This window comes from Rhinoderma darwinii, chromosome 2, assembly GCF_050947455.1.
Source record: "Rhinoderma darwinii isolate aRhiDar2 chromosome 2, aRhiDar2.hap1, whole genome shotgun sequence".
Lineage (NCBI taxonomy): Eukaryota > Metazoa > Chordata > Amphibia > Anura > Rhinodermatidae > Rhinoderma > Rhinoderma darwinii.
Window position 1 is genome coordinate 250,381,902 of NC_134688.1, and position 13,665 is coordinate 250,395,566.

At 38.8% G+C, this 13,665-nt stretch overlaps 1 protein-coding gene across 1 annotated transcript in view; it reads right to left on the minus strand.

The window, feature by feature from the left end:
* Positions 1 to 1,282: 1,282 nt before the first annotated feature.
* Positions 1,283 to 13,665, minus strand: part of VAV1 (vav guanine nucleotide exchange factor 1) — an 89,510-nt gene continuing 77,127 nt past the window's right edge. The window contains exons 19-27 of the mRNA XM_075853071.1: positions 13,459 to 13,501; positions 13,140 to 13,276; positions 7,895 to 7,960; positions 7,239 to 7,270; positions 4,250 to 4,366; positions 4,039 to 4,126; positions 2,934 to 3,045; positions 1,776 to 1,927; positions 1,283 to 1,646 (exon numbers count right to left, since the gene is read on the minus strand). Of these exons, the coding sequence (XP_075709186.1) occupies positions 1,593 to 1,646; positions 1,776 to 1,927; positions 2,934 to 3,045; positions 4,039 to 4,126; positions 4,250 to 4,366; positions 7,239 to 7,270; positions 7,895 to 7,960; positions 13,140 to 13,276; positions 13,459 to 13,501 (801 nt within the window). The 3' untranslated portion in view covers positions 1,283 to 1,592. The remainder of the gene's footprint in view (positions 1,647 to 1,775; positions 1,928 to 2,933; positions 3,046 to 4,038; positions 4,127 to 4,249; positions 4,367 to 7,238; positions 7,271 to 7,894; positions 7,961 to 13,139; positions 13,277 to 13,458; positions 13,502 to 13,665) is intronic.

Consider the following 13,665-nt stretch of genomic DNA (forward strand, 5'->3'; position numbering starts at 1 on the left):
TTTCCCCACAGATAACAGCTGATCGCTCGGTTTCCCAGCAGGGGAATACTTTGTGATCTGCTTATTGTCAAAGGATTTGTCTAACAAGTTGGAATTGTCCAAAATTAAGAACCACCTTTAAACTAAAGAATTAAGAAAGAAATGTTTGTTCAGGGGTTTTCGTCAAGCTTTCTGGTATTTTTGATGACACACTACAGTCTGGTTGCCACAGCTTTTCTGCTTCCAGTCTTTGGCTCAGGAGCCCCAGTGTGAGAAATTAAAAAACAATAACCAATTATATCACCTCTTAGGTATAACAGTACACACAGAGGAATGTATTTAATGTCTCGTAATCAGTTACCTGAATGACCTTAAAATGATACCCATGCATGCATATATTATTGGTGTACTGTGCCTTTAAGTGATGCATATGCTAAAGTCGCTAAAACACTAGCAAGATTTGGTGGAATATGACAAGAAATAGACTTTACTATTCTTAAATAGAGTTTCGCCTATTCTATAATTCAGGTTCTGTGCCAATGGCTTCATTACGGCCCTGTGCATTTATTTAAAGCCAAGGATGAGATCAGAAAAATCTTTTCCAAAGGAAGCTTAAATTTGTGTTTCCATTTAATTGAAGGATTTTTAAGGCTCTTCAAGTCATACATCCAAGACAAATAAAAGCTGGCTGGTGGGGTACAAAGTCTATGGCATTAAATTAAAATTTCAGAATAGAGGATTTTGGTCTATTAGATAGTAATGGTGGATATCTTAGGTTGATTTGACGGAGTCCTTTTAAACTGGCATATCTGCTGATTGACGAGATAACATGTTTAGCACTTGTTTAGCTCCATTTACAAGGAGCAATCATTGTACTGTATGAAGACGAACAAGATCATTAATTCCTATACAGTTTGCATCATTGCTGGCGGCACATGCCCTGTTTACATGGGGAGATGTGCTCCCGGCAACGATGATACAACTGTCGCATAAAAGATACAATCAGTGACAAACGAGCCTTTGCTTGTTTGTCGGGTGATCGCTGGGCCTTTTTACACGGGCCAATGACTGGGAATAAGCGTTCCATTCCCCCTATCATCAACCCATCTATAAGGGTCTTTACTTTTGATAGTAAAGTTGATGAATGGATTACAGTACAATAGGTTCACATATTATAGAAGGTATAACTGCAGAGGAGGAACATATAGATGCATAAATGTACATGTAAAAACAGGTGTCCGAAGAGATATAATGGTACAAAACCTGTATGTGTGTGTGTGTCTGTCAAGGCCTTCAGGGAGTATTAATCCAAAAAGGAACATGGGTCAGTTTATTTTTAAAATGTGACAATATAGTTTGTGAAGGTAACACCCTAGTTTGAATCCGGTTGTTTAGAAAATGTCCTTGGAAGCCTGTGTAAGAGGTTAGTTAAGGGACAACATTGAGAAAGTTTGATAACCAACATAGAAGTGCCTTCAAAACCACTTTGTGCAAAATCTTGAGGCAAGTAGTGGTACAAGTCTTTACTATAATTTACTAGATTTAAAATGATGTATTTCAATGTCTGAACTGTATGTTCTTCAGAGCCATTGCTTCTACAGAGATTTGATCACTCAACAATACTCAGAAAAGTCATCGTCAACATAATTTGAGGGAAACCAACCAATCTGTAAAGAAAAAGACAAAGTATTACACTCTTCATAAAATATTGCAAAAATACAGAATTTGGAGGAATTATCTCATGCTTGATCAATTAACCTTTTGCCTGTATTTTAACTCCTTCTTTTCAATCTTACCTTTCCATAAATTTCTCCTTTCCACCATCCTTGATGCCCTTTCTTATTTATAATCCTGATAACGTCTCCTTCCTTTAAACTCAGTTCTGTCCTGTCTCTTGCACAGAAGTCATAACGTGCTCGAGCTGAGCCCAAATACTTCATCCTGTGTTCTGTTAAAGAAAATTCTAATGGAATTAGATGTATGCGGAATGTACAGAGATCACCATTGCAGACATTTACATTTTAGACATTTATTAAGTCCACTATGCTTCCCTAGTAATATCAGCTATTTCACTTGTAAATGGTGACCATATTTCCTTAATTTCTCTACCACTACTAAATAGACAGCTGAAGGGTCTTTATTTTTTTTTTACTTTGTAACCTACAGATATCAATGTTTTAGCTAGGAAAGAACAATCACTTATGGCCCCAGTGCTCCAGTGGGGGGGGGGGGGAACATGCTAAATTACTCTACATTATCATCTTCTTGGACCCCTGTGTCCCCCCCCCCCCCCATTGGAATTATTCAGCAGAGAACCTTTCATGCTGAAATTAATAATTATCTGACTTCAACATCCAGTTAGACATGGGTCAACAGGCACTTCTGTTCCAGTGCCAGAGATCCACTATTGATCAGGCATATACATATAAGAAATTGTGCCAGGATCCAATGCAACGCGGGGGTCTTAATTATGGGTGCGTCTCAACATTGCATGTTCATGTCCTCGGGATAAATAAATCATGTAATTTGCAAAGGATGCTAGGGCAATTTCTATTTATATATGCTACGGCATATTCAGGATGGGATTATTAGTAATCATGCATCCCTGACATTTGCATGTGGTTATGCTGTCTATATTTGCGCAGGATTGTTAGTCAAGCATGTCATAAATGTCTGATCCGTGGAGGAACGCCTACAGGCCAGTACCAGTGTTGACCATCATTGGAGAAGTGGCCATGCAGATGTGGATGCTATACATTGAAATAATGGCATTTACAAGAGCCTCAGAGAGGGAAGACACTTACAACTACCTCTCCATTGATGGTTTATCTGTTCACAGGATTGATGAGGAGCTCAGAAGATGGACATTTTAGTCTATCTGACAACATGATGACTTCTCCCGATCCCTCACAAAAAACATTCCTCTTTAAATTATATACTATATTTATTTTTACCCATCCTGAGGTTTTCTTTCTTCTCTGGCTCCTTGAAAGGAAATTGTAGCATTGTATCCAAAAGCTTGAAGCAATCTTTTAAAGAGTTCTGTTGGTAAAAACCAACCAGCTCCTGGTAGAAATTTTTTATATAAAGTCATATAACAAGACTATAGAAAAAGTACATGCAAAGTCCAAAATCTCAGGTCTCCTAACGAATGTTTAAATTTGTGGTTTTCCCGATAAGTATGCCATATTAGGGGAGGTCCACCTTTGCAACCAATTTTTTATTGTCCCAATGCATCTAAAATAACAAATGAAGTAACTTTATTCAAAATTGATTCAACACTTCCTAGCTTTTTGTGTCTACAGCTCCTATGTTGGCCTAGGTATCTCCATGTGTCCAACAGAATACAAACAACCTTGTGTAGTCCAATCCTGCTGTCGTACTCTCTTTTATTTGTCTCCTTTATACAGTTTCATAATAACATACATTTGGTTAATTTGGGAACAAATGGATCATAAAGTGACTGCAGGATCAGACTACATAGTTTGTTTGTAGTTTGTCACCATGGAGACAGATCGGACTGCATACACGCTGTAGACACAAAATGGTAGAACTTTTATAATTAAGACTATTTGCTAAATTGCTTCATTTTAGATGCATTGAAGAATTAATAATAATAATAATAATAATAATAATAATAATAATAATAATAAAGGGATTGTGAAGAATTAGAAAGAAGAATTAGAAAAACATGACTGTTTTCATCCAAAAACAGTGTCCACAGGTTGTGTGTGATATTGCAAATCAACCCCATTCACTTTAATGAAGCTGAGCTGCAATACCAGAGACAACCCATGGACAGGTGTAGCAAATTTTCTGAAGAAAGCAGCCACGTTTTTCTAATTCTGCAGAACCCCTGTAAATTGGGTTTTACTATATGAATTTGGTTTGCGTTAGGTTTGGAATGAGTTTTGTTCGACCCAGAGTTTATGTGCAAACGAAAAACTTTTAAACATATTTTTTCTATATTTTGTTATGTGCATTACCAAAATGTTCCATAATGATCCAAACAGCGGATATCTTGGTGCATAAGAAAAACATGAGAAAATGTTCACTTACAGAAAGTCCTCGGAAGCCTTTTTTCTCTGTGAGCCTCCAAAGTCCTTCACAAACCGTCACCCTCATATGTTTTATTTCCTGATTGAACCTAAGAATATAAAAATACAGCTAAGAGTCAGCTAATGTCAACCACAAGCTATCAAGCAATAGTAAGCAAGACCTGCATTCCACTGTAGTCATAGTACAATGTGGAGTAGAGTTTGTGCATTACTTTAAGCTAATTGCGAATTCTCCGGAGTCTTTTACTCTCTGTCTGACCAAGAAAGTGCCATCAGATCGATCAGTCAATAAGAGCTCCGCTTCTTTCCTTTCCATTGGACCAGCATACCTGAACAGAGACAGGCTTGATTTAGTTTTCAGATGTTATACTTCATGATCATACAAATACGTCTACATTACTTGGGGTATTTGATGGGGGAGGCAAATAAAATAAAAGAAACAAGAAGTACTATTAATAGTTGTACCCCATACAACACTCTTTATTTTAGCAATACCTATACCAGACTGTGAAGACTACTAGTATATCCAGAAAATGAGCCACACATAGCACAGATTATGTACCATGACAGTATAAAACAAATTTTATTGAAATGCACATAACACATTGGCCATCAAAAGATAAAAACAGTATTACACAAAATTTAAAAAGGAGAGTGTGGAGGAACTGCGTAAATAATCCAAGTTATATACTACCACAATATAAATATCCTGTGATGTGGTAAAGTGCAGAGGTCGACATCCAAAGAGGATGTGTCATGAGTCAGTTTGTTAAGCAGAAGCAGAGGCTATAGATATATTATGCACCTAACCAAAGAGCACAAAATTGTGCATACATATTTACCGACCTAATTTATATTTTTTGTATTATATGTAACTATGGTTGCAATAATTAATATATTTACATACTTAAGTTTATACACTATAGCATATTTGATATATATATTGAACATGCATAAATTTACTTGTTTTATGAACAAATTAATTATTAGATTATATTTACACATATTCACTTTATTACACTAAATATTTATTATTGGATATACATCTATGCAGTATATTTTTTACATATATGGATTTTAGGTCAATACATGTTTATTGTTGGATATATTAGTATGTATTAGACCATCTATATTTATGGATTTTAGGTCACTACATATTTATTATTTCATATATTGTTTTTATATTTGAACACTTTACAATGATCTGTATCATTTTGACACTTCTATATAGGCCACCATTTTTGTCCATTTATACAACACATTATATAATGATCCACATAAAAAATGTTTACAATTTCTGTATGATTAACAGTGGTTATATGTTTTTCAGGTGCAGTCTTCATTCATTTTTTCACAAATTTTATTTATTCTGTATTTTTCACCCTTTATCACTCTCACGAGCACGTGTGTTCACTCATCTGTATCCACTTTCCGTTTACTATTCTCACATTATTTATATATTTTTTCATTTATTTATTCTTAATATTTATGTATACACAAACATATATCTTTACCATTATGGTTTTTATTATAAATGAAAGTGAAATTTTAAAATGTATGGTATGCATATTGATGTATATATATGTGTAAAGTATAGATTTTTTTGTATTTATGTATGCACATATATCTATTTATGTATATCTATATGGGATGTTTATGTGCGTGCTATAGGTGTCTAGAAAGAATATATGAACTGCCTCGGGATATACCCTTGTATTCGGGATCACTTTGAACCTTGCTAGCTGTGTCTCATCACTGAGACATATTCTCTACTCTTTCCCGGGGTGGAGTGTCTCAGTAATGTATACGGCATCCCTAGTTTGCATATGACCTTTATCCCCTGTTTGGGCTTCTGGCATACTTGCCAGGCTCTAAGATGGCCACTGACTTCTCCCTGCATAACAAGTATGGCCACGCCAGCTCCTCCCTTCAGCTCTTTTGCGGCGCGCATGCGCAGTGTGTACTTGTATGAGGCTCATGTCTATGGGCATAACTTCCGGCGCTCGGACGAGCGCCGGTGCGCATGTGCAACGGAGGCATAATGGCGTCCGTAAACACGAATACAGCTCCCTTCATCTAACCTTACCTTACCTGTGATTATAATACCCACATGCTGTGCACACTTTCTATCGATTGGACATTCACATAATCCCCTCCCTTTGTATCCTATACTTAAAGTGACCATTATCCCATCAGTCAGTACCCCTTGAGAAAGCTGACGGCGAAACGCGCGTCGGGGGCGGGGTTAGTGTGGAGTTATCTTGTGTGTGATCCATCATGCAATCCATGGGTTTGTGCAGTCTTCTTAATTTATAAAGCAGGGCCCTTTTTGGGTGCAATAGTGCAGCTCTAGCCGTGTATTTTCATATGTATGCACAATTTTGTGCTCTTTGGTTAGGTGCATAATATATTTATAGCCTCTGCTTCTGCTTAACAAACTGACTCATGACACATCCTCTTTGGATGTCGACCTCTGCACTTTACCACATCACAGGATGTTTATATTGTGGTAGTATATAACTTGGATTATTTACGCAGTTCCTCCACACTCTCCTTTTTAAATTTTGTGTAATACTGTTTTTATCTTTTGATGGCCAATGTGTTATGTGCATTTCAATAAAGTTTGTTTTATACGGTCATGGTACATAATCTGTGCTATGTGTGGCTAATTTTCTGGATATACTAGTAGTCTTCACAGTCTGGTATAGGTATTGATATTTGCTTTATGATTTGTGTGGACATATTATTTTCTGGTGCAAGCCAATGGTCTATACTTGTATAGGTATTCATCACTCTTTATTTTAGGTTTACACATTGCATTTAACTAATGCGAAGATCATGGCATTTAAAAGGTTAAATGTGCTCCATTTGTAGCTGACCATATCGTCTTTAGTAGTAGTGTTCTCCTTTGTACATATAACTTAACAATCTACTACAGGTTGGTATAGGCAAATATGTATCAAATAAAGCTTTTGTAGACCTATGTTTTATTACTTAGCCTCAATGCTTTGAATTGCAGACTACTGTCAATTTCATGCCATATCACCAAATAAAAGAAGTTGACAAAGTTTGAAACCAGCATTGTACTTCCAGAAGGAATTCGTAAATATAATATTGCCATCCTTTACGGAGCTATGGCTGTGTTTCTGTGTTTTTAATTGGTCACCTGAGGGTCAAATGATTAAAAATCATTGCACTTACCATATAAAAGACGACAGATCAGCTGCAGGATTCTGTTTGTAAAGAGTTAAAATCTAAATAAACGCATGTAAGTGCAAATAACGAAAAAAAAAAACGACATTATTAAAGCTATGAATCCATTTAAACAATTTATATTAGTACTAGGAACCAGGTATGTTTTTTATGGAAACAATGTAAAATGAGAACCACATTCTCCTTGTAATATAACTTATACCTGTAAGTGGCAAGCAAGTAACGGTGGAAAAATAGAGAGAACTGAAGAAATTAACTGTAGGTTACCAAAATTAGCCAATCTTCCATATGGACAAGACATATATACCCCATTTCTTTTACTTTACAGTTCTATACAGAGTTTAGGGTTATGCTGGATAAAACATACAGACAGGGGTGTAACCATCGTGGACGTAGTGGGTGCAACCAGGCCAGAGTAGAAGGGGGCCTGCCAGCGTCACTAACTATGGCTGAGCAGAGAGCCATTGGCTCGCTGCCCCACCACTAACTCTGGTAAGCCACACACTGTTGATGCCTGTGGCCTACTAGAGGTACCTGAGGACATTAGTCTGACGTCCTGGGGCAGGCAGAAGACACAGCAGCTTGTCATGGGAACAGGGTTCGGTGAGTTTAAACTTTCATTGGCACATCATTGTTCCACTTACATATATATACGGCTTCACCAAATTGCAAGGAAAGAAACCAATTTCACTTGTAGATGTATTTCGGCCCTAATAAAGAGATTAACATGTCAGTGTTCACAAATATATACACATTACAGAGCAAGACTATGATAATATCCGGCTGTATTAAGACATTGTTGCCTCATAGATAGACATAACCTGTATGTACTTCCCCTCAAAGTTATAAAGTAAAAAGTTCTGCCTGCCTACTCTGACTACTTTACAGAAATCTTTAGTCTGAGCCCCAATAGTCAGCCACAGGTGCCCATCCTAGCAAAATAAGATCCTGCTTTTCTGATAATGGGATGTTAACCTTTCAAACACCATTTACACTCTAATATTGTGGCTATAACACTGATTGTATAGGGAAAACTGTTACGCAGGTCAGAAAATTACAGGATATGGCTATGGATCCAATCAATAAAGGGGTTATTCCATCATCAATATTTATCACCCATCCACATGACAGGAGATAAATATTTGATCAGAGGGGGTCCGACCGCTAGGACACCCACCGATCCCGAGATCCTGCTTACCTGGCCGTCCCTGTGCAGCCACTATGAATGGAGCGGTACTATGCATGCTCGCCCACCGCTCCATTAATTTCTTTGGGCGCTATCTTCGGCTGCTCCATATAAAGTGAATGGAGCAGTGGCCGAGAATATGCAGTACAGCTCCATTCATATGGGGTACACAGGGATGACCGGATAAGCCCATTTTGTGATTGGTGGGGATCCCAGCAGTCGGTTCCCCACTGATCAGATATTTATTACTTATCCTGTGGATAGTTGTTAAATATCAAACCCCTTCAAAGGTCTTTTAGTGTACAATAATAATGTGAAAAACATTTTGCAGTCTTTCTGATATACTTTAGGTGTAGTAATGTTTAATTTTGTACATTTATTTACCTTTTTATTATTTTTCTAAAGGTGTTTAGAGTGCTAGAGGCTGCAGTAGATTTTCTCAGCCTGCGGGGGTGTCAACTTCATTGTCTACCTTTTGCTAACCCTGGAGGACCCTGTACACGCTATAATGTACATGATCTCTTTATTTACAAGCTGTCACTATGCTCAATCTTAGACTACACGATTTAAGAAGGAAGAAGATTATTATCACCCTAATGAGTGATTGAAGCAGGATAAAGGACCTGCAGGTACTGTAACATGCACTTTACTCCTGCTGCAGTAAGGTGAGTAATGCAATATTAGTGACAAGGGAGCAGAGAAGAGACTGTAGGGAGTGGGAAAGTAAAAAAAATGTTATGTACTAACCAAGGGAAGAGCTGTTTAAATAATTGCGTCATTGACATGGCACAAATAGCTCAATACTCCACTATGACTAGCAAGGCCTACCACTGAAAAAAAAAGGTCCATCTGACAGAAATAAAGAGAGGTTAGTAGGCACTGTTTAGTTTATCTTTTGTTTGGTTTTCCTGAAACGCCCCTTAAAGGGGGTTTCCAATCTTGGACAATTATGGCATATCCACAGGATAGTTTGATAGATGCAAGTCCCACCTCTGGGATCCGCACCTATCTCTAGAACGGGGCCCCCTAAATCCCCCGTTCTAGCTTACTCGGCTCTCGCTGCCTCCTGGCCACTTCCTGGTTAGGTGGTCGGGAGTTATTAAAACAGCCTAGCTCACTGAGCTACGCTGTTTACGTAGCTCACAGAAAAGTGAGTGGGAGTTACGGAAACAGCGTAGCACGATGAGCTATGCTGTTTCCGTAGCGAACGAGTTCCGGAAACAGCGTAGCTCGCCATGCTATGCTGTTTCAGTAACTGCCTTTCACTTTTATGGGAGCTACAGAAACAGCATAGCTCAGCGAGCACTCGGCTGTTTCCGTAACTCCCGACCACCTAACCAGGAAGTGGCCGGGAGCCAGCGGAGCTGAGTAAGCTAGAATAGGGTTTAGGGGGCCCTGTTCTAGAGATAGGTGCGGGTCCCAGAGGTGGGACTTGCATCTACTGGACTTTTATGGCATATGCTGTGGATATACCATAATTGTCCAAGATGGAAAAACCCCTTTAAAGACAATTTAAACTTTGTAATTAGCCCCTGAAACGTTTGGCTCATACTAATAATCTGCACTTGTAAACCCTGCTTGCTAAGAAAAGAACCAGAATTGTGTTAGCTAGTGTAGATAAGGAAAAAATAAGGAAGACCGCACTGTCATAAATTATAAGAACAAACGTAAGTTGAGGTGTCTCTCTTTAGAAATTTTCATGGTCCATCATGCCAGTAACAGGTAATTTGCCTCTTTCATTTTGCTATTGAGCATTGTGTAGATATGTGTACCCTCTAGTTATTCACTTGGGATGGCTGATTAGTGGAGACATTGTTCTCTAGACACTCTTTCCTCTTTTCTGCATGCTACCATAGCTTATAATTTAGGAACAGTATACATTGTTGTTGCTGAAAATTTTGATGGTCTCTATAAGAGTTCATGGTTTTTAATTATGTTTTATATTTTTGCATGTAATTGTGGGAAGAGGGTGTCCATGTTTATGGATGAATAAAATATTATATTTTGGACTATACAGGTATAATTGTTTATTTAAATTGAGACATATTTTGGTTTAGTAACAAAAGTAAGTTGACACCTGACCATCACACGTATATGTATATATGAGCTTGTTGGACCTCATATTCTAGAACCATAATTGATAATACAGATTTGGGCCCACTATTGCAGCTATAATAGGCTCCACTATTTTTTTTGGAGTGTGTCTTTAGGAACTTTATGGACCATTAAGTCTGGCTCGCCATTGGCGTTCCAATTCATCCCAAAGGTGTTCGATGGTGTTACGTGCAAGCCACTCAAGTTCCTCCACAGGCCACTTGAGGTTCCCTGTCAAACCATGTCTTTATGGACCTCGCTTTCTACTCCAGAGTCCCATAGCGGTGTGCTTTACACCACTCCAGTCGACAATTGGCATTGTGGATGTGATCTTAGGCTTGTGTGCAGCTGCTCGAACATGGAAACAAATTTCTTGAAGCTCCCCATGCACAGTTTTTGTGCTGATGGTCACTTCCAAATGCAGCTTAGATCTCTGAAGTGAGTGATGCAAAAGAGGATAGGCGATTTTTACGTGTCACGTATTTCAGGCCTTTACGGCCCCGCTCTGTGAGTTTGCATAGTCTATAGTTTTGTGATGGAGCTGTTGTTACTCCTAGACTCTTCCACTTCGCAATCATAGCACTTACAGCTGACCGGGGAAGATCAGGCGGATCAGAAACTTCACAAACTAAATTGTGGCAAATGTGACATCATATGACAGTGTCACGTGTAAAGCCACTGATTGATGTTTGTTTGTGGAGATTACATGGCTGTGTGTTTGATTTTACGTACAGTGAAGGAAATAAGTATTTGATCCCTTGCTGATTTTGTAAGTTTGCCCACTGTCAAAGACATGAACAGTCTAGAATTTTTAGGCTAGGTTAATTTTACCAGTGAGAGATAGATTATATTTTTAAAAAAAAACAGAAAATCACATTGTCAAAATTATATATATTTATTTGCATTGTGCACAGAGAAATAAGTATTTGATCCCTTTGCCAAACAAGACTTAATACTTGGTGGCAAAACCCTTGTTGGCAAGCACAGCAGTCAGACGTTTTTTGTAGTTGATGATGAGGTTTGCACACATGTTTAGATGGAATTTTGGCCCACTCCTCTTTGCAGATCATCTGTAAATCATTAAGATTTCGAGGCTGTCGCTTGGCAACTCGGATCTTCAGCTCCCTCCATAAGTTTTCGATGGGATTAAGGTCTGGAAACTGGCTAGGCCACTCCATGACCTTAATGTGCTTCTTTTTGAGCCACTCCTTTGTTGCCTTGGCTGTATGTTTCGGGTCATTGTCGTGCTGGAAGACCCAGCCACGAGCCATTTTTAATGTCCTGGTGGAGGGAAGGAGGTTGTCACTCAGGATTTGACGGTACATGGCTCCATTCATTCTCCCATTGATGCGGTGAAGTAGTCCTGTGCCCTTAGCATAGAAACACCCCCAAAACATAATGTTTCCACCTCCATGCTTTACAGTGGGGACGGTGTTCTTTGGGTCATAGGCAGCATTTCTCTTCCTCTAAACACGGCGAGTTGAGTTAATGCCAAAGAGCTCAATTTTAGTCTCATCTGACCACAGCACCTTCTCCCAATCACTCTCAGAATCATCCAGATGTTCATTTGCAAACTTCAGACGGGCCTGTACATGTGCCTTCTTGAGCAGGGGTATCTTGCGGGCACTGCAGGATTTTAATCCATTACGACGTAATGTGTTACCAATGGTTTTCTTGGTGACTGTGGTCCCAGCTGCCTTGAGATCATTAACAAGTTCCCCCCGTGTAGTTTTCGGCTGAGCTCTCATCTTCCTCAGGGTCAAGGATACCCCACGAGGTGAGATTTTGCATGGAGCCCCTGATCGATGTCGATTGACAGTCATTTTGTATGTCTTCCATTTTCTTACTATTGCACCAACAGTTGTCTCCTTCTCACCCAGCGTCTTACTTATGGTTTTGTAGCCCATTCCAGCCTTGTGCAGGTCTATGATCTTGTCCCTGACATCCTTAGAAAGCTCTTTGGTCTTGCCCATGTTGTAGAGGTTAGAGTCAGACTGATTAATTGAGTCTGTGGACAGGAGTCTTTTATACAGGTGACCATTTAAGACAGCTGTCTTTAATGCAGGCACCAAGTTGATTTGGAGCATGTAACTGGTCCGGAGGAGGCTGAACTCTTAATGGTTGGTAGGGGATCAAATACTTATTTCTCTGTGCACAATGCAAATAAATATATATAATTTTGACTATGTGATTTTCTGTTTTTTTTTTTTAATATAATCTATCTCTCACTGGTAAAATTAGCCTAGCCTAAAAATTCTAGACTGTTCATGACTTTGACAGTGGGCAAACGTACAAAATCAGCAAGGGATCAAATACTTATTTCCTTCACTGTAACTGTTTGCAATCGGTGTGGTTGAAACACCTGAACTCAATTAGGAGGGGGTCCATATACTTTTGGCCATATAGTGTATGTAGCACACACAGCAATAACACCATGTAGCTAGAAAGCGTTTCAATGTAGAATTGTAAGTGTAGAGTAACGCATGTAGGCCCCTACCAATAACTTTTCTTGCACAGGACAGATTAGACACTTATGGTTATGTAGTAAAACAAGGATGACACAAGATGAAGCAGGCATTTATATGTAGACATAATATAAAAGCATTTACCTCCCACCAGCTCTGCTCAGCTTCTGCTTTTGTCAGTTCTATGACATCACCCTTTTGCATGTGTAGTGGTGGGCCAAAAGCAATAGGTGGTGGAGGAATTCCCACATAATCGTGACAAGTCTCCATCTTCGTAAGACCTGACCAGGATAGACAAATGGTCATCATTCAGGTTAAGATGTCTATGTGGAATTTAGGTTGATTCACCTGCTCAAGGCAGCAGGGATGTTTTATAACAGGGCAAAGCATCCACCTTCCATGGTGCTTATGATCTTTTTTCCTATAGTTGCGTAAATTTTCCTTGTCTGTTGAGTACACATACCTGTCTCTGGCCTTTTATTTGGCGTCCCACGACCCGCTCTCTGCTGAAAACGACATTACCAGACATAAGTATTGGCATATACCATTCATATACAAGTCTATATAAATAGTGTAGTACTATAGTATGTCACCTGAACTTTTACTCAACCGTATTCCTTTCTTCCTTCTTTCTTTTCCCCCTCTTACTCCCAATATCTTTATTTACCAC